Source organism: Scyliorhinus torazame, chromosome 4 (assembly GCF_047496885.1).
Source record: "Scyliorhinus torazame isolate Kashiwa2021f chromosome 4, sScyTor2.1, whole genome shotgun sequence".
NCBI classification, from domain to species: Eukaryota; Metazoa; Chordata; class Chondrichthyes; order Carcharhiniformes; family Scyliorhinidae; genus Scyliorhinus; species Scyliorhinus torazame.
In genome coordinates, this window is record NC_092710.1 from 179,798,648 (window position 1) to 179,824,689 (window position 26,042).

At 50.9% G+C, this 26,042-nt stretch overlaps 1 protein-coding gene across 1 annotated transcript in view; it reads right to left on the reverse strand.

The window, feature by feature from the left end:
* Positions 1-15,081: 15,081 nt before the first annotated feature.
* Positions 15,082-26,042, reverse strand: part of cimip2c (ciliary microtubule inner protein 2C) — a 77,483-nt gene continuing 66,522 nt past the window's right edge. Inside the window, exons 4-5 of the mRNA XM_072500693.1 lie at positions 19,523-19,666; positions 15,082-15,290 (exon numbers count right to left, since the gene is read on the reverse strand). Of these exons, the coding sequence (XP_072356794.1) occupies positions 15,149-15,290; positions 19,523-19,666 (286 nt within the window). The 3' untranslated portion in view covers positions 15,082-15,148. The remainder of the gene's footprint in view (positions 15,291-19,522; positions 19,667-26,042) is intronic.

Genomic DNA, 26,042 nt, shown 5'->3' on the forward strand with positions numbered 1-26,042 from the left:
TGTGCACAAGGGGGTTTATCGTTCTATACTGGTCCCCGCTCTCCCAATGGTTCCGCCCCCCCCACCGCAACCCCCATTCTCCACACACATCCTCACTCTCTACTTACCCCGCCCCCCCCATTCCCCCTCAGTGTCCTCAGTGATCCTCGACGTGCCTGGCCCTCCTAGTTCTATCACTACGTCTAGGTGTCTTCTCAGGATGCACATCTGAAGTGGAGGCAGCCAGCTGGGGACTCTGGGCTGGAGTTCCCCGGCTCAGCTATCGACGGGCACAGCCCTGCCGCCCTGTCCCGTGTGCTGACCCAGAGATGCAGCCTCATCAGAGGGTTTGAACTCGGGCGTGCTGTTTACCACCGTCGCCACTCCATGGAACAGGTCCGGGTTGGACTCAGCGCCCCCTCCTCCTGGTCGGTTGCCATAGAGCCCCGGAGTCCACTTGGGAGGGAGGGACAGCTGGTTCAAGCCCCGGCTGTCCACACATCATCTGGCTCTACCAGCCCTTGTGGTTCCCCAATGTCTGCACCACGGTGTCGATGCCCTTGGCAATGCTCCTGTGTCTGGGACATGTTCTGCAGCACCTCGGCAATGCCCATCTGCAACTGGGACAAGCTCCGCAGCGCCTCAGCCATGTCCATCTGAGAGCAGGACATGTCCCGCAGAACCTCATCAAGGTTACTGCGGTGACATCGTCCAGCAAGACAAACATTCTGTCGAGACCCTCAGCAAGAACGTCACCGACTTTGCAACGCTTTGGACCTTCACTAATGGTGCCGACATCATGCACCAGGCTCTCCACTGCGGTCACCACCCTAGCTGTGTTGGCCTCGGTACCATGCATTGCCAGCGGCATTTCTTACACCTGTACCGTCTGGGCCTCCTCCAATTGGCTATGGATCTGCTGGAGTGACACTGAATGTCCCGGCCACTCCCTATTGTCTCCAACAGCCCCAGGTAACCCTGTTCAAGAGGCTCAGCATCTGACTGGGACCCAGCAGGGTCCAGGGATCCTGGGGGTTCCGGCATCCACCAGATGTGTATCATCAGCACTGGAATGATCACCAGATTGTGCCCCAGAAGCCTGTCCACTAACATGTCCCACCGAGGTGTGTATCAGCGCAGGTGGAGGGTGGGGATGACAGCTGTGATGCAACTATAGGGCACACTCCTCGGAGGAGGTGAGTGATAGAACATAGAACATAGAACATAGAACAATACAGCGCAGTACAGGCCCTTCGGCCCACGATGTTGCACCGAAACAAAAGCCATCTAACCTACACAATGCCATTATCATCCATATGTTTATCCAATAAACTTTTAAATGCCCTCAATGTTGGCGAGTTCACTACTGTAGCAGGTAGGGCATTCCACGGCCTCACTACTCTTTGCGTAAAGAACCTACCTCTGACCTCTGTCCTATATCTATTACCCCTCAGTTTAAAGTTATGTCCCCTCGTGCCAGCCATATCCATCCGCGGGACAAGGCTCTCACTGTCCACCCTATCCAACCCCCTGATCATTTTGTATGCCTCTATTAAGTCTCCTCTTAACCTTCTTCTCTCCAACGAAAACAACCTCAAGTCCATCAGCCTTTCCTCATAAGATTTTCCCTCCATACCAGGCAACATCCTGGTAAATCTCCTCTGCACCCGCTCCAAAACCTTCACGTCCTTCCTATAATGCGGTGACCAGAACTGTACGCAATACTCCAAATGCGGCCGTACCAGAGTTCTGTACAGCTGCAACATGACCTCCCGACTCCGGAACTCAATCCCTCTACCAATAAAGGCCAACACTCCATAGGCCTTCTTCACAACCCTATCAACCTGGGTGGCAACTTTCAGGGATCTATGTACATGGACACCTAGATCCCTCTGCTCATCCACACTTTCAAGAACTTTACCATTAGCCAAATATTCCGCATTCCTGTTATTCCTTCCAAAGTGAATCACCTCACACTTCTCTACATTAAACTCCATTTGCCACCTCTCAGCCCAGCTCTGCAGCTTATCTATATCCCTCTGTAACCTGCTACATCCTTCCACACTATCGACAACACCACCGACTTTAGTATCGTCTGCAAATTTACTCACCCACCCTTCTGCGCCTTCCTCTAGGTCATTGCTAAAAATGACAAACAGCAACGGCCCCAGAACAGATCCTTGTGGTACTCCACTTGTGACTGTACTCCATTCTGAACATTTCCCATCAACCACCACCCTCTGTCTTCTTTCAGCTAGCCAATTTCTGATCCACATCTCTAAATCACCCTCAATCCCCAGCCTCCGTATTTTTTGCAATAGCCTACCGTGGGGAACCTTATCAAACGCTTTGCTGAAATCCATATACACCACATCAACTGCTCTACCCTCGTCTACCTGTTCAGTCACCTTCTCAAAGAACTCAATAAGGTTTGTGAGGCATGACCTACCCTTCACAAAGCCATGCTGACTATCCCTGATCATATTATTCCTATCTAGATGATTATAAATCTTGTCTCTTATAATCCCCTCCAAGACTTTACCCACTACAGACGTGAGGCTCACCGGTCTATAGTTGCCGGGGTTGTCTCTACTCCCCTTTTTGAACAAAGGGACCACATTTGCTGTCCTCCAGTCCTCTGGCACTATTCCTGTAGCCAATGATGACATAAAAATCAAAGCCAAAGGTCCAGCAATCTCTTCCCTGGCCTCCCAGAGAATCCTAGGATAAATCCCATCAGGTCCCGGGGACTTATTTATTTTCAGCCTGTCCAGAATTGCCAACACCTCTTCCCTACGTACCTCAATGCCATCTATTCTATTAGCCTGGGGCTCAGCATTCTCCTCCACAACATTATCTTTTTCCTGAGTGAATACTGATGAAAAATATTCATTTAGTATCTCGCCAATCTCTTCAGACTCCACACATAATTTCCCATCCATGTCCTTGACTGGTCCTACTCTTTCCCTAGTCATTCGCTTATTCCTGACATACCTATAGAAAGCTTTTGGGTTTTCCTTGATCCTTCCTGCCAAATACTTCTCATGCCCCCTCCTTGCTCGTCTTATCTATCTCTTTAGATCCTTCCTCGCTACCTTGTAACTATCCATCGCCCCAACCGAAACTTCACACTTCATCTTCACATAGGCCTCCTTCTTCCTCTTAACAAGAGATTCCACTTCCTTGGTAAACCACGGTTCCCTCGCTCGACGCCTTCCTCCCTGTCTGACCGGTACATACTTATCAAGAACACGCAGTAGCTGATCCTTGAACAAGCCCCACTTATGTGTTGTGATGTGTGATGTGTTGGGTGCTCTGCTACACAGACGAACCAACACGGTTGCAAATGGTACAACTCAGTTTTATTGCTAACATTTATTTACAGTGGTAAATTGGTTACTGAGGTTCGATCAAAACCCTAGAATCTGTGGACCTATTCCTAATATTATCTTGTAGTGGCACTCAGCACATGGTGGATGTCTGAGTGGCTTGCTATGAGCTCTGTGCCCTGAGCTGTCTCCTGCTGGAATGCTCAGGAAGTGTCGTGGTCCCTGTTTTGTACTGTGTATGCTCTTGCCTGTGATTGGCTGTGGTGTTGTGTGTGTGTTGATTGGTCCGTTGATCTGTCCATCAGTATGTATGTGCTATGATGTTTACCTGAATATCATGACATCCCCCTTTTGTACAAGAACATGTGCCTATGTGGTTATAAATAGAGATGTGTACTGAGTGCAGCTGAATATGTGTGTGTGCAATATCTACAGCATGTACATGGGGCTAAACTATATACAAGGAGCGATGTCGGGTGCGACATAACAACGAGGTTGTACCATAAACAAAGAACGGGGAAATGTTGAACGACAAAAACAAACTCCTGTAACGACAAGGAAGAACAGAAACATATTAACACAGTTGTATTATGAGTTCAATGTACAAACAGGCTCATTAGCCCAGTCCAGTAGGTGGGCGATGAATTCGGGTTGACCGCCTCAAGGGTGGGTCTGGATCCACCGGCTGAAGAATGGGCCTGGCCACGGGCGACGACGGAAGGGGCATGGTGGCAGGAAGTTCCACGAAGTCGATATCAGGAACAACAGGAGGGCGCGGTGTCGGTGTAAGTTCCCATAGCGAGCGTGGAAGTAGGCGAAGAGCCCGGCGATTGCGCCTACGAATGGAGCCATCAGTCATGCGAACCAGGAACGAGCAGGGAGCCACGCGTCGGAGAACTTCGGCAGGTGCTGACCAGCCACCTTCTGGTAGGTGGATGCGGATGTCGTCTCCAGGCACCAGGCCGGGAAGATAAGTTGCCCGTGTGTCATATGCCATCTTCTGGCGAACGCGCTGCTGTTGCATTCTGTGTAGTACAGGTGCATGGTTGGTTGCGGGTACCAGAATGGATGGCACAGTGGTCCTGAGGGCTAGGCAGAAATCCGATCCGGCAGCAGCAGCCTTGCAGAGGAGCCGCTTGGCAATGTGAACGCCCTTCTCCGCCTTTCCATTGGACTGGGGATGCAGAGGGCTGGACGTCACGTGTGTGAAGCCATACGAAGCAGCAAAGGACGACCATTCCTGGCTGGCAAAACAGGGCCCATTGTCCGACATGACAGTAATCGGAATGCCATGGCGAGCGAAGGTGTCTTTGAAGGCCCTTATGACAGCAGACGATGTTAAATCGTGCAGGCGTATGACCTCTGGATAGTTGGAAAAGTAGTCAATGACGATTACATAGTCCCTGCCAAGCGCGTGAAAAAGGTCCACACCCACCTTCGCCCAGGGGGACGTCACCAGCTCATGGGGCTGAAGCGTCTCAGGAGGCTGCACCGGTTGAAACCTTTGCCAGGTGGGGCAGTTGAGCACCATATTGGCAATGTCATCACTGATGCCCGGCCAGTATACCGCCTCTCGGGGCCTCCGTCTGCACTTCTCGACCCCCAGATGGCCTTCGTGTAGTTGGTCGAGGACCAGCCTGTGCATGCTGTGCGGAATCACAATCCGGTCCAGCTTTAGAAGGACACCATCAATGACGGCCAAGTCGTCTCGGACATTGTAGAACTGCGGGCACTGTCCTTTGAGCCCCCCTCCCGTCATGTGGCGCATGACCCGTTGTAGAAGAGGGTCAGCCGCAGTTTCCCAGTGAATACGGGCCAGACTGGAGTCGTCAGCTGGCAGATTTGCCGATGTGAAGGCCACCTGCGCTTCGACCTGACAGACGAACCCCTCCGAATCAGGCGGTGTGCTCACTGCTCTGGATAGGGCATCCGCAATGATAAGGTCCTTTCCTGGGGTGTAGACCAGTTGGAAGTCATACCTCCTGAGTTTAAGTAGGATGCGCTGGAGGCGAGGGGTCATCTCATTCAGGTCCTTATTTATGATGCTGACCAGGGGGCGATGGTCAGTCTCAACGGTAAACTGGGGAGACCATACACGTAGTCATGGAACTTGTCTGTTCCGGTCAGCAAACCCAGGCACTCCTTTTCGATCTGCGCGTAGCGCTGTTCTGTGGGGGTCATGGCCCGCGAGGCATAGGCGACCGGGGCCCATGACGCAGTGTCATCCCCCTGTAGGAGTACCGCCCCAATGCCGGACTGGCTGGTATCAGTCGAAATTTTAGTGTCACGAGATGTGTCGAAAAACGCCAATACCGATGCTGTGGTGAGCTTGAGTTTGAGCTCCTCCCATTCCTGCTGGTGTGTGGGCAGCCACTGGAACTCCGTGGACTTCTTGACGAGGTGGCGCAGTGCCGTCGTGTGGGAGGCAAGGTTAGAAATGAACTTCCCCAGGAAGTTGACCATGCCTAGGAAGCGTAGCACTGCTTTCTTGTCTGCCGGCTGCGGCATGGCTGTAATGGCGCTGATCTTGTCTGCATCCGGACGGACCCCTGACAAGGAAATGTGGTCCCCCAGGAACTTCAGCTCGTTTTGGCCGAAAGAACACTTGGCTCGGTTGAGGCGCAGGCCGTTTTCCCGTATGCGCGCAAAGACGCGCTGGCGACGATTGATGTGCTCCTGTGGTGTGGTGGACCAGATGATGATGTCGTCCACGTAGACGTGCACCCCTTCGATGCCCTCCATCATCTGCTCCATGATCCTGTGAAAGACCTCAGATGACGAGATGATGCCAAATGGCATTCTGTTGTAGCAGAACCTGCCGAAAGAGGTGTTGAAGGTGCACAGCTTTCGGCTGGACTGATCCAGTTGGATCTGCCAAAAACCCTTTGAGGCATCCAGTTTTGTGAAGATTTTAGCCCGGGCCATTTTGCTCGTGATCTCTTCCCATTTGGGTATGGGGGAGTGTTCCCTCATTATGTTGTTGTTGAGGTCTTTTGGATCAATTGAGATCCGGAGCTCGCCGGAGGGCTTCTTAACACACACCATGGAGCTGACCCATGGCGTGGGGTCCGTGACCCGGGATAGCACCCCTTGGTCCTGGCGATCCTGCAGCTGCTGCTTGAGGCGGTCTTTGAGTGGCGCTGGGACCCTGCGAGGTGCGTGAATGACCAGGGTGGCGTCCGGTTTGAGCCGAATTCTGTAGGTGTAGGGCAGTGTTCCCATTCTCTCGAATGCCTCCTGTGGGCGAGGAGCGATTGGAGCTGTGCCCTGAATTCTGCATCCGGGAACTCAGATGTGCCTTCTGGAGACAGAGCGTGGACTCGTTGCACGAGGTGGAGAACCTTGCATGCCTGTGCGCCTAGCAGGGAGTCCTTTGATGACCCGACTATCTCGAATGAGAGTGTGGCCGTGTGTGTGTTGTGTGTCACCTGGAGCTGGCAGAATCCCATAGCCGGGATAACGTTCCCATTGTAGTCGACCATCTTGTAACGGGATGGCCGAATTGGTGGTCTGACCTTCATGGCGTAGAAGGCTGGCCATGCTATGAGGTTGGCGGAGGCGCCAGTGTCCAGACGGAATGTTATCAGTGATCAGTTGACCATTAGGGTGGCAGACCATTCATCACCCGGATTGACACTGTTTACTTGCAACGGCTGGTGGGTCCTGGCTGGAGACATCCGGTTCCCATCAATGACTGCAACACGGAAGGCATCCCGGTCGTCTGTGTCACTGGTCTGGATATCGTCTGGGCACGACTGGTAGGAAGGAGGCTGAATGGTCCGCACGTCCCTGCGAGGTTGTCGGAATTGGGGAACATTGGCAGGTTGAGCTGCTCGACAGTAGGCAGCGTAGTGGCCCATCTTGCCACAGCTGAGGCATTGTCGGTTTCTTGCAGGGCATTGCCGCTTTAAATGTGTGGCTCCGCAGTTGCCGCACGTCGTGACGTCATGGCGTTGTTGCGCCACCGCGCATACGCAGTTCGGTCTTGCGTCGAGTGCGCCTGCGCATCACGTCCCTCTGTGTCGACGTCGTTTTTGGCGCGTACAAACACGGGAGGCCTCGAAAAGCGTGCAAAATAGCCACCCTCGTCTGGGCCACGGGCCGGGAGGAACTCGATCGCCTGGACCCGTACGGCCTCATAGGACGCCTGCCTCACCGATCCGGCCGCGTAGGACCCCTGCCGCGCCGATTCGGCCGCCTGAAATTGGGAGTAGCGGCTAGTCGCGTTTTCATGCAGCACACAGGCTTTGGTTGCGGAGGCTAGGATGAGGCCTTTTATGTATTTATTTATTTATCTTTTTTTTTATTCTCCTCCTTTTTCACGTTTTCTTCCACATTTACACCCATCAACAATAAACAATAATCAACAAGATATGTCAATCCCCATAATAACAACGATCCCATCCGCCCACCAACCCCCAAACCTCAACCCGCCTGTTTACATAAACAAATGACAAAAAGGAATCAGGGATTACCCGTAGTCACCCTTAATCTACACGGCTCTCCACCCACCCACCCACCCCCCCCCCCCCCAAACACCCCCCAACCAACGCCATCCAGCCTCTAAGAGAGTACCGTACATGATACCCCAAAGTTGTACCCCCCGCCCCAAGTCTCCAGCTCCTCCCGTCCAATGCCTCTTGTAAAACTCCTCCTCCCAACCTCGGTTCCCTCCCCCAACCTCGGTTCCCTCCCCCCAACTGTCCACCCCGGCTAGACCACTCGGACCCCGTTCTGTCAGGCTCCGATGGTCGCAGCCCCTCCCCCCACCTCACTCCTGTTCACTGGCCGTCTTAAACCGGCCAGCGTGGAGGCCCCCGCCCGGGTCCCTTTCCCCCTTGCCCGGCCCTAGGAAAGCCCAAAGATCCCCTTTTAGCACACAAACCCCGCATATCCACCTACACCCCAAAGAGCCCTCCTTTCGAGTGAAAGTCCCGTCCCTTCCCTTGTCCAAATATATGCAACATTGGCTCCTTTAGCCTCTGCACCCGCGCGCAGTGATACAAAAAAAAAAGAAGAAAATACAGTCATGAGGTTACATCGGCACATGACCATTCCTCAATTTGTCAGTTCTGCCACAGTCCTTCTGCCTTCGCAAACTCCTCCGCTGCTTCCGCCGTTCCAAAATAAAAGTCCCTGAGCTTGTAAGTCACCCTCAGCTTCGCTGGATATACAATGCCGCACTGCACCTTGCCAATGTACAGTGCCCTCTTCACCCGGTTGAAGGCAGCCCGCCTCTTCGCCAGCTCCACCGTAAAGTCCTGGTATACACGTATACCAGCTCCAGCCCACTGCACCACCCGCTTCTGCTTGGCCCAGCTCAGGACCTTCTCCTTCACACTGTACCTACGGAAGCACAGAGTCACTGCCCTTGGCGGCTCACTCGCCTTTGGTACAGGCCTCCACGACCGATGAGCCCGATCCAGTTCATATCGGGAGGGGTCCTCCCCCAGTAGTTTTGCCAGCATCGTGGCAAAATACTCAGTCGGCTTCGGTCCTTCAACTCCTTCGGGCAGCCCCACGACCCTCAAATTCTGTCGCCTGGATCTGTTTTCCAGATCTTCCATTTTTCCTCTCAGATTCTTCTTCGTGTCCATCACCTTCCGCATCTCTTTCCCCATCGAGGCAAGTTGATCACCGTGCTGCAATACCGTCTCCTCCACTTCCTTCAGCACCTCCCCTTGCTCTCGCACCTCCGCCACTGCGCTCACCACCGCCGTCTTCACCGGGGAAACCGCCTCCTCCACCAGCACATTCAAAACCTCCCTCATCTCCTTCCTCACCATCTCCATACATTTCTCAATCTGCGCCAACTGCTTTTGGAATTCCGCAGCCATCACCTTAGTTAGTTCTTCAGCCGTAAGCACTGCGGCCTCCCCTGGTGCTCCAGCCTCCATTTTCTTTGTTGACCCCGTGGTGACCTTTCCCCTCTCCAACGGACTTTCAGCCGCTTTTTTCCCGGCCGTTTTTTTGGTGATTTTTGACATCCTTATTCTCCTTGCGCTATCTCCCGACTTTTACTGCTGTCGCTGGCCCTAGGATCGGGCGTTACTCCGCGAAAATGCTGTTCCTGAACGGGAGCCCTCCAATGTGCGGCTGCCTCCCGCCCGCCGTCACCCGAGGCCTTTTATTTTTAAGAGCTGCTGGCGTAGGGTGCCCGAGGTGACCCCAAAAATGATCTGGTCCCGAATCATGGAATCGGAGGTGGTGTCGTAACCGCAGGACTGCGCGAGGTTACGGAGATGCGTAAGGAAGGATTGAAAGGGCTCATCCTTACCCTGCAGGCGCTGCTGGAAGAGATACCTCTCGAAACTCTCGTTGACCTCGACGTTGAAGTGTTGGTCGAGTTTGAGAAGGACCGTCTTGTACTTGGTCTTGTCCTCACCTTCCGCGAACACCAGGGAGTTGTAGACATGGATGGCGTGTTGACCTGCCGTGGAGAGGAGGATGGCGATCATTCTGGTGTCCGAAGCGCTCTCCTTTTCGTTGGTTTCCAGAAAGAGCTGGAAGCGTTGTTTGAACAGCTTCCAATTAACACCGAGGTTTCCAGCGACTTGTAGCGGCTGCGGTGTGCTGACGGTGTCCATGGCGCAGGACGGCAGATTCCGGAGGATCCGTAGGTAGGTCCCACAGTTACTCCTGGTACTATGATGTGTTGGGTACTCTGCTACACAGACGAACCAACACGGTTGCAAATGGTACAACTCAGTTTTATTGCTAACATTTATTTACAGTGGTAAATTGGTTACTGAGGTTCGATCATAACCCTAGAATCTGTGGACCTATTCCTAATATTATCTTGTAGTGGCACTCAGCACATGGTGGATGTCTGAGTGGCTTGCTATGAGCTCTGTGCCCTGAGCTGTCTCCTGCTGGAATGCTCAGGAAGTGTTGTGTTCCCTGTTTTGTACTGTGTATTCTCTTGCCTGTGATTGGCTGTGGTGTTGTGTGTGTGTTGATTGGTCCGTTGCTCTGTCCATCAGTATGTATGTGCTATGATGTTTACCTGAATATCATGACAGTGAGGATTTTCAAATCCAGCATCTCACCGCCAGTCCAGGCCCTTTCCTGCCGATTATGGGCGAGCTTTTCCTGAGGAGACACAGAGAGGGCATCGTTCACCACATGGTTCACAGTAGTGGGGGTGGGTGTGAAGGGAGGGCTGGAGGTTGCCTGGGGGGTTAGGGGGTGGTTGCTCTCTGAGTTGGGGGGGCATTGGTGTCTACTCACTCGTGCTGCCTGGTGTAGGTCGTTGACTTTCTTCCGGCACTGAAGACCAGTCCTCCTGGTCACACTTCCCAAGCTGACTGCAGCCGCCACCTCATCCCAGGCAGCACTGGCTGCCTTGTGGCTTACCCTCCGGGACACCTGAGGGAGTAGGACATCCCTCCGGGCCTCCACCGCCAGCAGGAGTCCCCTCATGTCAGCATTCCCGAATTTTGGGGCTGGTCTCCTGGACGCCATTGTTGTGAGCTGGCTGGAGTTGGCTGAGCAAGTGCAGCTTAAGTGCTGCTCGACCTTGTTAGCTGGGCGCTATCGAGCGCTGTGCCGGTGAATCAGCTGGCGAGCCGGCAGGTGGGGCGAGAAGCCCGTGATGCCTTGTACAGTGGACCAATTAACGTTGAATTGTGTTGCCGTCCTCGCTGGGCCGAGCACCGGGAAGCTCGCAGGAATTCCCGCTCGCTACCACCCTTAGAAATAGTAAGAGGTCTTACAACACCAGGTTAAAGTCCAACAGGTTTATTTCGGTATCACTAGCTTTCGGAGCGCTGCTCCTTCCTCACCTGAGGAAGGAGCAGCGCTCCGAAAGCTAGTGATATCGAAACAAACCTGTTGGACTTTAACCTGGCATTGTAAGACTTCTTACTGTGCTCACCCCAGTCCAACGCCGGCATCTCCACATCACACATAGAAATGTTTCCGGAGAATCACGCCCTCTGCTTCCTGTGTCTTCATTCACAGCAAGTCCTGTTTCCTTATCACCCCTGTGGTTCCTGACCTACATTTGCTCCCAGTCAACCAATTTCTTGATTTTAATATTCTCATTCCTGTTTTAAAATCCCTCGACGGCCTTTCCCCTCCCTATCTCTTCTAACTCCACAAGCCCCCAGATTGGCATTTAGGTATAAGCGACCACTGTGGTTAGTGGTAGGCCATGAGTTGGCATAGAGGTTATTAGAGGCTGTGAGGGGTGGGTAGGGAACAAAGGGATGTGAAGGGGGAGGGTTAGAGGAGCCAACAGCCTTTAATACAACTGAGACAAAGTCCCAGAGAACTGAGGCTAGACTTCTAACTGGCCCACCTCAGCACTCAGCCACCTACTCTCTGCCTCCAGAGTCTGGGCAGGCCCGACTGTATCCTGCCCACCACCACCACCCCATTCTCCCATCCCAGAGCAACATTTGGAGCCTTTCTTCCGAGGCAAGCCCAGTGAGCCAGGAAATTCTACCTGTCTAGATAGCGGAAACCCATCCCTAAGAATGGAAATTCAATTCAATTCAAATAATTTCAACCTGATTGCATTCTAGGGGGTCCTCAACAGCACACTGCAGAAAATTCTAGATTTCCACATTTAATCGTGCATGTGCAGACTCCAATGTTGCTGTCAGTTTCAGAGGAGTAATTACAGCAAATGTTGCAGTCATTACTACTACAAAATCCAGGCCATTAATATTTAAAACCATTTAACCAATAAAATGTCTTGCAGTTAGTGACAGGACACAGTTGAGGGTGGACATTTTCTGGTACAACAGCACCACCTATAGTAAATACAAGAAAAGTGCAGTACTACTGGTGTGACAGGCAAGACAAAAATATGGGCCGGGAATCTCCGAAATCCCGACCATGTGTTGACGCCGACGTCAGAACCGGCGCGAGCGACGCCGACATCAACGGGCCTCCAGATCCAGTCATTCTCCCCTTCCCCGGGGGCTAGCACGGCAACATAGCCCCCCCCCCCCCCCGGAATGAGCGCTCCCACCGATCGGTTGCCCCCGGTCACGGGCCGGGACACCGTGGAGGTCCCCCCCGGAGTTGGACACTCCCACCCCCCCCACCAGGACGGCCCCCGCAGCCAGAACGCCGAGGTCCCGCTGGGTAGGACCACATGCAAACGACGCCGGCGAGACTCGGCGGAACTCAGCGGGCACTCCTTCGAGCATGCAGAATCACCGCTTTCAACGGCCCCCAACCGGCAGCATGGCAACCGGTGCCGCTGCGACCGCGCCGGCGCGATTGCCGCCGATTCTCCGGCCGCCGGAGAATCGGCGGCCCGGCATCGGAGCGGCGTGGCAGGATTCGCGCGCCCCCCCCCCCCCCAGCGATTCTCCAACACCGGCACGGGCTCGGAGAATCCCGCCCATGATACTGCAGGTAAAAGTGAGAACAATCATTCTGCTCCGTTGTAAGAATTTTAATTGCATGCTAATTAACCTTCTATAGCATTGCATGCCAGAAGTTAGGATCAACTCTAATTTTTACACAATTCAGGATAATATGGCGGGAGGTTATTATATTTCCATTTTCAACTTGTTATTAAAATAATAAAACTGTAAACAATTTGGTAATTAGAAAAGTCAAATATTTCGGAGCATTGGAGTTCTCTGCTGTATGAGCTGAGGAGCTGAGAAGCAGAACCCAGGGACTCACACTGCTGACAGGGTGCAATTACAGCTTGCTTACTGAGGCAGATTCCATTATAAACATTGTCAGTGGAATTTTAAATAGTGATAGTTTACAAAAAATGTGATGGTAAATTTAAAAGTTGCAGGCAGGGAATGGAACACTGATGCAAGATTTTTTATTGCTCGAGAGAGATGGTTATCTCTATGCTTTTGTGTGGTTATGTTCTTTGTGCACCAGACATGTATTCCCAGCATCCTTTACAATAGCGAGGTATGGATAATTTATGTAAGCCAAGAAAAATGGCTGAACAGCTTCCACGCCCACTGCCTCCGAGAAGTATAATGCATCTCCTGGTAAGAGAGTGGTGAATATGGAAGTACACCGTACCAAAGTGCCCCACCATCCATGGAGCCCCAGCATGTTTACACTCTTGAGTCAACATTGATTCCATTGGTTGGGTCACGTGAGGCAAATAGATGAGATCCGCATCCCCAAAGACATGTTCCGTGGTGAGCTTGCTATCAGCACGAAACCAACAGGCGGCATTGGCAGGAATTCTCACGGAATTTTGACCCTCTCAAGCAAAAGTCTTTTTCTTCAGGTGAGTCATGCCGCCCTCTTGGCGCCCTCCCGCTGATTCGCTCGCCCCAGGAAAACTTTATCATTGCAATCATTGGGGAGCTCCAAACAAACACCTCCTCAGCACTGCCCAGCACTTGTGCTAGATCCATCAGAGGGGATGGCAACCAGAAAGCCTGCTCCAGGATTCTCTGAGGGAGCACGGACCAGACTACTGGATGGTACCTCCTGTACCCGCATTCCAGAAAGCTTCCCTCCAGCAAAGTAACCACGCCTGCCTGGGAGGCTGTGGCTGCCTTAGTCAGTGCCAGTTCCCTCCAAAAGAACACGGAGCTGCAAAAAGATGAATGACTTTCTTCACACACCAGAGTAGGTCTGCACCTCCAGTCTCTCTGGCACCTCCTCACCTACCCCTTGCACATCCTGGGTTATCTCTCACCCAGCCACTTTGTTGGTGCCCACCTGTCATGAGGCCCACTCCCCCCCTCACCCTACAATCCCCATGGTCTCTACTCTGCTCCTTACATCCCCCCTCCCCCTCCCTCTCCCACTCCAGTCCCACCCATGCCACTACTTTGCCATCTGAACTGGCAATACTCCCACCTACAATCTCCCCATCTGTCTCTCTGCAGGGCGAAATCGAGCACAGCAGATGTGAGGAGGGCCAAATGGAGTAATACAAGAGCTCCACACCCTCACCCCGTAAGAGGAAAGAGCTGGTCAGGGAGGAGCAAGACTGCACCTGTGCCGATGGTGAAGTGGGACCAGCGAGCAAAAGTGGGAACCCAAAGGACAAACAGTCATTGCTCAAATCTGACGAGTAAACATCTCGCTTCATTTATCCCCCGTGATGTACTAATGTCATCTCCCTTTCCTTTCTGGGCAATTAGATAACCAGCACTCGGAGCCTCTGGATACCACTGACCTGAGCAACTCAGAGGGGGAGTCCTCGGACATCACCATAGAGGAGGTGTCACATCTGTCACCTGCACCCTCCACTAGTGCAAATACTTACACCTCAGTGGGATTAACTACTACGCAGGCTTCTGGGTTACTCACTGTTCAGAGCCTCACAGCTGAAGATCCACAGCAGGTGGAGGCAGGGATGTCCCAGGGATCTGGCACTCGGAGGGGTGTTGAGCCACATGAGCCCATTTTGGCGTGGGCAACGTATTATCAGGGTCAATTGGACTGATAACAAACCTAATTGACACTTAACCATTCATTTAAATATGCAGGGCGCTCTGCCGATTTCAGCACCTGCCCCCTACCCCCACCTATGTTATGGGGGGAAGGCCTGTGGGTTAGTGGGAAGGTGATGGGATGGGCACCCACCTTATTTTACATTCCCGACCTGCATGAAGCATACTTGCCAGGGGCACATAAATTCAGCATCTGATCACTGTTCAAGACAAATTTGAGCTAGCTGTGATGCCAACATTTCTATCTCACCCTCCCTCACCCAGTTCTTAGACGCTCCATCTAAGTTCACAAAGGACTGATGCTCATAACACTGTACCCTGACAATGCATCCATTCAGTCAGGACGACACAGGAAAACTGACGCAAACTAGAAAGAGAAAATGCTTTATTTCAATTCAACCAACAGTTTCATAATAACATTTTGTTTGTGGATAATTATTTGTCCTCACAAGAATATGTTTTTCGATCGTATCCTGCTTGGTAGTCAGTCATTTTTTGAGGACTGCATCGCAAAGGTGAAGTTGGCCCATTAGCACCAAACAGCATGCCGCCATCCACTCTTGGACAATGCAGATAACTGGGAGGAATGTAAATTAGTTTAGGAAGCAATAGGTCTTTAACTCCTCACTTCACTTTCAATAACATTTATGCTGTAGGTTGTATGGCGTAGGTGGGCTCTGAATTCTCAGAATTAAACCTTCATTCATGGAACGCGGGCGTTGCTGGATGGACCAGCATTTGTTGCCCATCCCTAATTGCTCTGAAACGGAATGGTTTGCTAAGCCATTTTCGAGGCCATTTAAGAGTCAACCACATTGCCATGGGTAGGAGTCACATGTAGGCCAGACTGGGTAAGAATGGACGATTTCTTTCCTTTCCTAAAGGATATTAATATCAGATGTGATTTTATGACAATCAACAATGGTTTCATCGATCATTAGACTTGAATTCAAATTGCACCATCTGCTTTGGTGGGATTTGAATCCGGGTTCCCAGAGCTTAATCCTGGGCCTCTGGATTATACACCCCGTGACAATACCACTACGCCACCGCCGTCTAAGCAAGATGGTGAAGGATAGAACTGGAGCCAACCTTTACATATTTTTATAAGCATTTATTTATCCAACAATCACAGTTTCAATCTGTTCCTATTTTATCATGGCACATGTGAATCCCCCGTTCAGACCTACCACCTGCATATAGTTAAATATAATTAATATACTGTAAATATTTATTCCTGACATTTTGTTGAGTATACAGCAAAATTCTGCAAGTACAACCAACATTTTTTTTCTTCTGGAAAGAATATTGCCTTGAAACAACGCTGAAGAGACAGCATAGTTCTTGGCAGTTCAGCCTAACAACCCTTATTTGCTGGCTTTTTGTGGCTGCACTTGTAGTATGGTTCAGCAAAATTTTACACAGTGATAATTAATTAGCAAAACCGATAACAAGTATAACAACATTAAACAAATGTTATGAACCTATGTTTGCAATTTAAAGCGAGATCAGAATGAGGGGCCATAAATATAAGGTAGTGACTAATAAATCCAATTGGAAATGTGTCAGAAACGTATTTACTCAGAGAGCAGTTAAAGTATTGAACTGACAACTATAGTTAAGGTGAATAGCATTATGGCATTTTAAGAGAAATTATCTAAATACATGAGGAGCAAAGAATGGAAAGGTATGTTGGCGGGTTTAAATGAAGAAGGGTGGGAGCAGCCTCGTGTGGGTAATAAAAGCCAGCATGGACTTGTCTGGTCAATTGGCATTTTTCTGTGCTGATAACACTTTGCACCATTGTTTGTAAGTTCACTTCTTTCGCTCTTGATATTTTTGGCATGAGCTGGATAGTTTGTGTCTTCAAATCATATGAACCCTGAGCTTCTAGTGGACATCAAGCCTTTATTATTATTGGAGATACAACAATACTTTTTAAATGCTGCACATTCTTTATTGGCACTTTATTTCTTAAGAGTAATATTGCAGCCAAAGAAAGCAGCCCATGTAAAAGGTAGGTTCTATATAACAATAATAGGGTCAGTGTTATCTCCAGGGGAGTTGGTAGCCTGGAGGTAATGTCACTGGAGTTCTCAGCTAATACTCTGGGACATGGGTTCAAATCCCATCACAGCAGTTGGTGGAATTAATTCAATTAATAGTCTGGAATTGAAAGCTAGTCTCAGTACTGACGACCATGAAACGATTGCCATAGAAACACACCTAGTTCACTTATATTCTTTAGGGAAGGAAATCTGCCACCTTTACCTGGTCCGGCCCACATGTGACTCTAAACCCACAGCAATGTGGTTGACTCTACTGCCCTCTGAAATATCCTAGCAAGCCATTCATTTCAAGGGCAACTGCTGGCTTTGCTCGTAACACCAAATGTTGGCCCATAAGTTCCTGGTTTTCCAGCATTGCAATTTGGCGGGCATCCCTCCAGGAGTTTCCCATGTAAGGGTTTACACAGCAATTGTCCAGAAGTCTAACTTTCTTTGGCAATTGCACTGGACTGGGGACTATCCGACAGAAGCATTTTAAATTGCTAACTTTGGATTGTTCTGCCAGTTTTAGAACCATAGAACTCCTACAGTGCAGAAGAGGCCATTTGGTCCATCGAGTCTGCACTGACCTTCTGATGGAGAACCCCATCTAAGCCCACTCCCCCACCCTCAACCTCACCTAACCTGCACAACTTAAGTCTGTGGCAGGAAACTGGAGCACCCGGAGAAAACCCACAGAGACACAGGAATAAAGTGCAAACTCCACACCAGAGAGTTACCCAAGGTTGGAATTGTACCCGGGCCCCTGGTGCTGTGAGGCAGCAGTGTTAACCACTATGCCACCCGATAGTTTACCCTGATAGTTACTCTGAAAGAGCTGGAGGAAAAAAGTCACTTCTAACTCCAGAGTAAATGGTTAAAATATCCAGATCCAGCCTCCCACAGGGCACCACATGCAGCCCCCCCCCCCGCCCCCCCAGGCGACCCACTACACCAACCCCCCCATTAGGGACCGAACAACCCCATCCCCGCTCGTGGTTCGATCCCCCTCCCGGTCCGACCCCCGTCCTGACCTGGTCCGAACGGACCCCCATCCAGGTGCAACCCGGTACGACCCCGGACGCCCACCCCGGTACAACCATATCCACGCCATATTCGGCCCTTCCCCCTGCACTGTTCCCGCCCCCCCCCCTCAACTGACTCCCCCCTCCCCTCGCGGACTGACATCCTCCAAACCCGGTCCGAACCCCCCATCCAAGTGCAACCCGGATCGACTCACTCCTCCCACCCAGGTCCAAACATACCCACGCCATAACCGGTACTGCCCCCCACATTGCCACCCTGTCCCAACTGACTTCCCCCTCCCGGTCTGACCCCACCCCCACCCTACCCCCTGGTATGACCCACTCCCCCCCCTCACAGACTGACTCCCCTCCGGTACTGAACCGCATAATCCCGGGCTGACCCCACCCCACTCCGGTCTGACCCACCTCCCCCTCCCAGGCCGAACCCCCTCCCAAGCTGACCCCCCTCCTTTCCCGGATCGATCCTCACCCTCCAGTCTGACCCCCATCCGCACACGCCCAGCTGGTTTGACCCCCTGCCCCTACATTGAACCTTCCCAGACTGAGCTGCCCCTTCCAGTCCGGCCCCCTATCCAAGTGCAACTCAGTCCAACCCCGTCTCCCCACCACCGCCCAGCTACCCTCCCCACTTTCTCTGCACGAACAAACCCAAGCTGGACATGACCCACACCCTCCAGCGTGACCCGGTGCGAACAACCCCTCTTCCCAGATTGACCTTCCCCCCTCACACCAACTGAACCTCCCCCTCCTGGACTGACCCCCCCCCTTCCCCAACTGACGTTCTCCCCTCCTGGACTGGCATCCCCCTCCAGTCTGACACACACCCCACTCCCCACCCCGCACTGACCCCCATCCTGCACACTGACCCCATCCTCCACACTGACCCCTTCCTCCTGGACTGATCCTCCAGTCCACTCCTCAACTCCCGCTCCCAGTCTGAACCAAACTCCCTCTTTGGTCCGACCCAAATCCCCTTGTCCAACCCAAACCCCCCTCTCACCAGCCAACCTCTGGTCTGGCCCAACTCCCCCACCCCCAGTCCGATCAAACCCCCACCTCCACCTAACACCCACCATCCCCACCCCTTGGATCTGACCCAACCTCCCTCCCACCTCTTGTCTGAACCACTTTCCCACTTAGCTTTTAATTGTCCCTTTAAACACCTCCTTTACGGCAACTACTTTTGCCTCCCGTCCCAGTTCACCTGGGTGTTTATCTGGTTTTCTAAATCTTCCATGAGATTACATGAACTTTGGGTGGGGTGAAAAGTGAATATAATGTGAAGCACAAGACATTGTGGTTGTGAATCTAGTTAGACCAGTCATTCTTTTCTTTCCATCACTGTTTGAATATCATCTCCTTCAATTTAGTTTACACATATATTCTACTGCCCTAGTTTAGACAGATATTCTATTGCCCTATATGCATACCAGATATTTATAGGATTACTCTTATGAAGATGTTAACCCATCTTATTTGTAAGCTTTCCTAGATAATGGCCGGAATTCTTCGGCTGTTGCCATTCACGTTTCCCGCCAGCAGCGTACCCCAGCCTGCGGGTTTCCCGGCGGCATGGGGTGGCTTCAGGAGTGTAGAATCCCACAGTCGGCAAATGGCGCGTCGCCAAGAACCCCCGGCTGGGGACCAGAGAATCCAGCCCATTAACATGCAGCTTATTATCCTACTCCTTGATGAGTACAGGTATTTTTACTCACGGTGGTGCATCATTAAAATCGCCTGAATGTCCTTTCGAAGAGATGCACAGAGCAGCTTCCAAATTATCTTTGCATAGTCTTTCTAAGTAGTCACGTGGCCATGCCATGTAGTTGGGGGAAGGGCAAACATCTTTGTTTCTTTGGCTGTTTGAAAATAATTTAGCACACGGATCAGTTTGGTATTAATTCAGAAGTTATATATTCACAAAACGGGTTCATTCTTGAAAAATGAAAAATGCCAGCAATCCAAATCAAGTCTCAAGAGTTCTAAAACAAAGTATGTTACATTATTGGTTCCAAAAGTTGGGATTTTCCACACACACCCTGTGCCCCGCAATCCCCGTCACCACCGAGAGTCTGTAAATTCCTGTGAGAAGTCAAGAAACCTTTTACTGGTCCATCAAATTCCATCAAATTTACCATCTTGTCCACGCTTCATGTAGCGGGGGAGAACTGAAAATTTAGGCAAAACTGTCTACTGCACCATAGTCAATGAAATAAATCAGCATTAGTCTGCGAGCTGTATCGGTACAAAGATCAGCAGCTAAAACAATTTGCTATTTCTGGCTGTGAATCAGCCACTGTTGAGCAGCTCATCAAATATACATAGTGTCACGGACAGAATAAATTTGCTTTTGTATTGCCTGTAATCAATATGTTTTGTGTGGAAAGTGTGTGTCTTTTCTTACTCTTGAAGTATATATTCCAATTAAGTAATTTAAAAAATTCAGCAGCAAGCTTTTGTGAGTTTAGAAAATGAAAATGGAGGGCAGCATGTGGCGCAGTGGATAGCACTGGGACTGCGGCGCTGAGGACCCGGGTTCAAATCCCGGCCCTAGGTCACTGTCTGTGTGGAGTTTGCACATTCTCCCCATGTCTGCGTGGGTTTCACCCCCACAACCCACAGATGTGCTGGTTAGGTGGGTTAGCCATGCTAAATTGCCCCTTAATTGGAAAAAAAATAATTGGCTACTCTAAATTTATTTTTTTTTAAAGAAAATGACAATGGATCTTTATATTCACACCCTTACCTCAAATTAATCCAATGCCAAACACTCGGGTGACACATGCATGCGCACACACATGCACACAGGCATGCACACAAACATGCACACACGCAGATTGGATACGAAAAAAGATAGTGCACTTTTAAAGAATACAGTTAATTCATGCTCTGATTTACAATTTCCAGTCCCTCACGTTGCAGACCTGTGGGGCTGGATTCTCCATTTGAGAGACAATGGGCTGGATTCTCCGATTTTCAGTCTATGTCCTGATGCCGGAATGGGAACGGTGGGCTTTTAATACTGAAAATTTGGTGTACAACAGGCACCAATCCTCTGATTAGTGGGGGGCTAGCAGGCAGGCAGGGTAGAGCACCCGGCTCTAGCTGCCGATATAGCTGGAGAATTGGCGGGTCCGTGGTCGCACATGCACAGGTCCGCAGCCTGCAGTGGCCACGCCATGCAACATGGCGCTGGGCATGCACGGACCCCGCCTGTCAAATAGTGCCCCCCCTTTGGCCGGGTCACGATCCCCCGGACCATCTCCCAACATTGCCCCCAGGCAACGTCCTGAAGCCGTTGATACGGCATGCAGCATACTCCTAGTACGCCGCTTTGCAGGGGGCAGAGCATCGCGAAAGCAGCACAGCCCCCGATTTCGCACAAACATTGATTCTCTGGCCAATCGCCGAATGTGAATCCCACTCAATTTCTCCAGCAGAGCTGAATTGCACCCATTTTACGATCCCTGTGGGGTTGTAAAAGCAACCCCCAAAAAAGGTAGTGAACTAACAAGCATCCTCCAGGATCCCTGTAATAGGGAGGACCTCCTCACAGGGACCCCTGTGATAGGGTGGCCGCCCCACAGGATCCCTGTTGTAGGAAGCCCCTCATAGAGACACCTGTAATAGAAAGATCCCCTGCAGGGACCCCTGCGATAGAGGATTTCCCCACATGGATCCATGTGATGGGGGAACCCCCCACAGGGATCCCTGTGATAGGAAGACCTCCACAGGGATCCCTGTAATAGGGGGCCCTGCAGGGACCCCTGTGATAAGGAGACCTTCCGGTGGGCCAAGGGGCAATGGTTGGCAGGGCCTCACGGGTGGAGATCACAAGTGATCCATGCCCAGATGATTCCCAGCCAGAGGGACTGAAGAATCATGGGAGGCTGGAGCATAGGATGCCAGGCCCGAAAAATAGATGGCGCTGATCCCTATTTGCCCCCGATTCTCCATCTGGAGAATTACACCGGTGGTTTCTTGAATGGATTTAATGGTTTACAGTTGAAGTGAGAGTCTTGGAAAGCGGTGGCTTCACAGCAAGTTGTGACGTTTCTTGTATTCTAATGCTGAGGAGGTGGTGGCAAATTGGTATTGTCACTTGTCTAGATATCCAGAGACCCAGGGAAATGTGCTGGGGTTCTGGGTTCAAATCACACCATGGCAGATGGCGGAAATTGAATTCAATTGAAATTTGGAATAAAAAGACTAATGAAAACCATTTTCGGAAAAACACATCTGGTTCACTAATGCTCTTCAGGGAAGAAGCTGCCAATCGTACCTTGTCTAGCCTACAGGTGATTCCAGGTCCACAGCAATATGGTTGACTCTTAAGTGATCTAACAAGACACTCAATGCTTACTGTGCAATGAAACCGGACCACCAACTACGGACCACCGCCAAGGGCAAACTCAGCCCAGTCAACGTTGCACAATCCACTTGTGCCAAAATTAGGAGAGCTGTCTCTGCAAACCAGTTTGGCATAGTCATATACATGGAATCATAAATCAAATTTAATTTTCCAGATATCATCACCACCGCGTATGTCCTGCCCCATCAACACAGTGTATACAGTTGAAGGGAGTTGCCCTCTGGGTCCTTAATATCAACTCCAGACTCCATGAAGCCTTGAGGCAGCAGGTCAACCATGGAGAAGGTAACCTGCTGAATGTACTGCCCCCACCCAGCTGATGAAAAAGTACTCCTCCATGTTGAACACCACATGCAAGAAGCACTGCGGGTGGCCACGCTGCAGAATTTTCTTTCAGTGGGGTTTTTAATGTCCATCATGAAGGGTGGCTCGGTAGCACCACTACAGACCGAGCTGGCAGACTCCTGAAGGACATAACTGCTGGACTGGGTCTAAGACAGGTGGTGAGGGAACCAACACGAGGAAAAACATACTTGGACTCATTCTCACCACCTGCCTGCCGCAGGTGCATCTGTCCATGACAGTGTCGGTGGGAGTGACCAAAGTCCTTATGGAGACAAAGTCCTGTCTTCATATTGAGGATACCTTCCATCGTGTTGTGTGGTACTACCACCGTGCTAAAGGGATAGACTTTGAATAGGTCTCACAACTCAAGATTGTGCATCCATGAGGTGCAGCAGCAGAATTGTACTCAGCCACAATCTGTAACCTCGTGGCCCAGCATATCCCCACTCTACCATTACGACAAGCCAGAGGATCAAACTTGGATCAATGTAGATTGCAGGAGGGCATGTCAGGAGCAACACCAGGCATACCGATGTGTCAACCTGATGAAGCTACAACACAGGACTGACTACTTGCATACCAAAAAACACAAACAGAAAGTGTGAGACAGAGTTAAGTTGTACTACACCAACCCATCAGTTCTAAGCTCTGTATTCCTGCCACATCCAGTCGTGAATGGTGGTGAACAAGTAAACAACTCACAAGAGGAGGAGGAGACATGATGGAGGAGCCCAATACATCAGTACAAAGGATAAGGTGAAAGTATATGCAACCATCTTCAGCCAGAAATACCAAGTGAATGATTCATCCCGGCCTCCTCTGGAGGTGGCCAGCATGTCACAGCTGCCAGTCTTCAGCTAATTTGCTTCCCTCCACATGATATCAAAAACTGGCTGAAGGATGTAGATACTGAAAAGGCCATGGGCTCTGAGAAGATTCCGGCAACATGACATGTGCTCCAGAACTTACCACGCCCCCAGCCAAGCTGTTCCAGTGCCGCTTCAACACTGGCATTACCCAGCAATGTGGAAAATTGACAACTTCATCAGCCCAATTACCACCCCAGCAGATTACTCTTGATCATCAGGAAAGTGATGGAAGGAGTCATCAACAGTGCTATCAAGCAGGACATACTTAACAATACCCACCCTCTGATGTTCAGTATGGGTTCCACCAGGGTCACTCTACCCCTGACCTTTTCCAACCTTGGTCAAAACATGGACAAAAAAGCTGAAGTCCAGAGGAGAATTTTCCCAAGCATGGCATCAAGGAGCCCTAGCAAAGCTGGAGTTAATTGAAATCATGGGGAAAATTCTCCGCTGGTTGGAGTCATACCTAGCACTGAGGAAGATGGATGAGGTCATCATCTCAGTTTCAGGGTATCATTAAGGTATTGTCCGAGACCCAACCATCTTCAGCTGCTTCATCAATGGCCTTCCTTCCATCATAAGGTCAAGAGTGAAGGTGGTCGTTGATGATTGCACAGTATTCAGATACTGAAGCAGTCCATATCCCAATGCCGCAAGATCTGAACAATTTCCAGCCTCAGGCTGACAAGTGGCAAGTAACATTCACGCCACACAAGTGCCAGACAATGACCATCTCCAACAAGAGAGGATCTAACCATCGCTCCTTGATATGAGATGGCATTATCATCAATGAATCCCCCACTATTAATATGCTGGAGGTCATTATTGACCAGAACCAGAGCTGGACTAGCCATATAAATGCTGTGGCTACAAGAGCACATCAGAGGCTAGGAATCCTGTGACACGTAACTCACCTTGTGACTCCCCAAAGTCTTTCCACCATCTACAAGATACAAGTCAGGAGTATGGTGGAATATTCTCCACTTGACTAGATGAGTGCAGATCCAACAACACTGAAGATGCTCAACACCATCAAAGAAATAGCAGCTCACCTGATTGGCACCCCATCCACAAACATTCACTCCCTCCACCACCTACATACAGTACCAGCAATGTGTACTATCTACAAGATGCATTGCAGGAACTTATTCTCAGACAGCACCTTCCAAACACCATCACCTGGAATTTCCCCTCCAAGCCACCCACCGCCCTGACTTGAAAATATATTCCCATTCCTTTACTATTGCTGGGTCAAAATCCTGAAACTTGCTCCCTAGTAGTGTGGGTGCACCACATGGAATGCAGAGGTCTAAGAAGGCAGCTCACCACCACCTTCCCAAGGGTAATTTGGGATGTGCTAAGTAAGCGGTGCCCTCATTCCATGAGTCAATTAAAAAGAAATCCAGGAGGTTGGTTCTCAGGTGAACTTTGAAACTGGAACAGGTTAAATATTTTGGCTGCTTGATGACTTAAAGGTAAAGGTGGCACAGGTCTTCTCTGGTTTCCTCCCACGGTCCAAAGATGTGCAGGCTAGGATTGGCCATGATCAATGCGCGGAGTTACAAGGATAGGGATAGGGAGGAGGCATGGACCTAGGTAGAGTGCTCTTGCGGAGGGTTGGTGCAGACTCAATGGGCTGAATGGAGTGCCCCCATGGCACAGGCCCACCCGCAGATTGGTAGGCCCCGATCACGGGTCAGGTCACTGTGCCGGATCCCCCGCGCGCGCCCCCCCCCCCCCCACCTCCCCCCCCCCCCCCCCCCCCCCCCCGAGGATCGCACCAGCCAGCCTAACAGCCAGGTCCCGCCGTGTGGGACCATGTCCATTTCATGCCGGCGGGACTGGCCGAAAACGGACAGCCGCTCGGCCCATCGGGGCCCAGAGAATTGCCAGGGGTCCACTGCCAACGGCCCCCGACTGGCACGGCGTGACCCCTGCCCGAAAACCGGCGCCGGAGAATATGGCAGCCGGCGTCGGAGCGGCGGGGCGGGATTCACGCCACTCCCGGGAATTCTCCGATCTGGCGCGGGGTTGGAGAATCCCGCCCATTGTGACTGCACTGCTGAAAAACAAGCCACCCAGCCTAATCCCACTTCCCAGTATTAGGCCTGTAGGTTACAGCACTTCAGATGCATATCCAGACATGTTTCAAATGAGTTGGGATTTTCTGCCTTTACTACCCTTTGAGGATGTGAGTTTGAGACGTGAGTTTGGCTGAAAAAGCGTTTCCTTATCTGCTCTCCAATCCTTCTGCCAATCAGCATAAGTCTATACCCCCTTGTCTCTGAGTTCTCTGCTAAAGTAAACAGGCCCTTCCCATCCACCCTATCACAATTTTGTACACCTCAATTAAATCTCCCCTCAGCCTCCTTGAGAACAACATCATCCCATCCAATCATTCTTCATAGCTCTAATTTTCCAGTTCTGGCAACATCCTCATAAATCTCCTCTGTACCTACTTTCTGTGATGGGGTAACTAGAATTACACACAATAATCAAGCTGTGACCGAACTAATGTTTTATATAGTTAGAGAATAATCTCTGTTCTTACACCCTACGTCTCGGCAAATAAACAAAAGGATTCCATGTGCCTTCTTAACCACCTTATTGACCTGTTCTGCTACCTTCAGGGATCTGTGGACAATCACT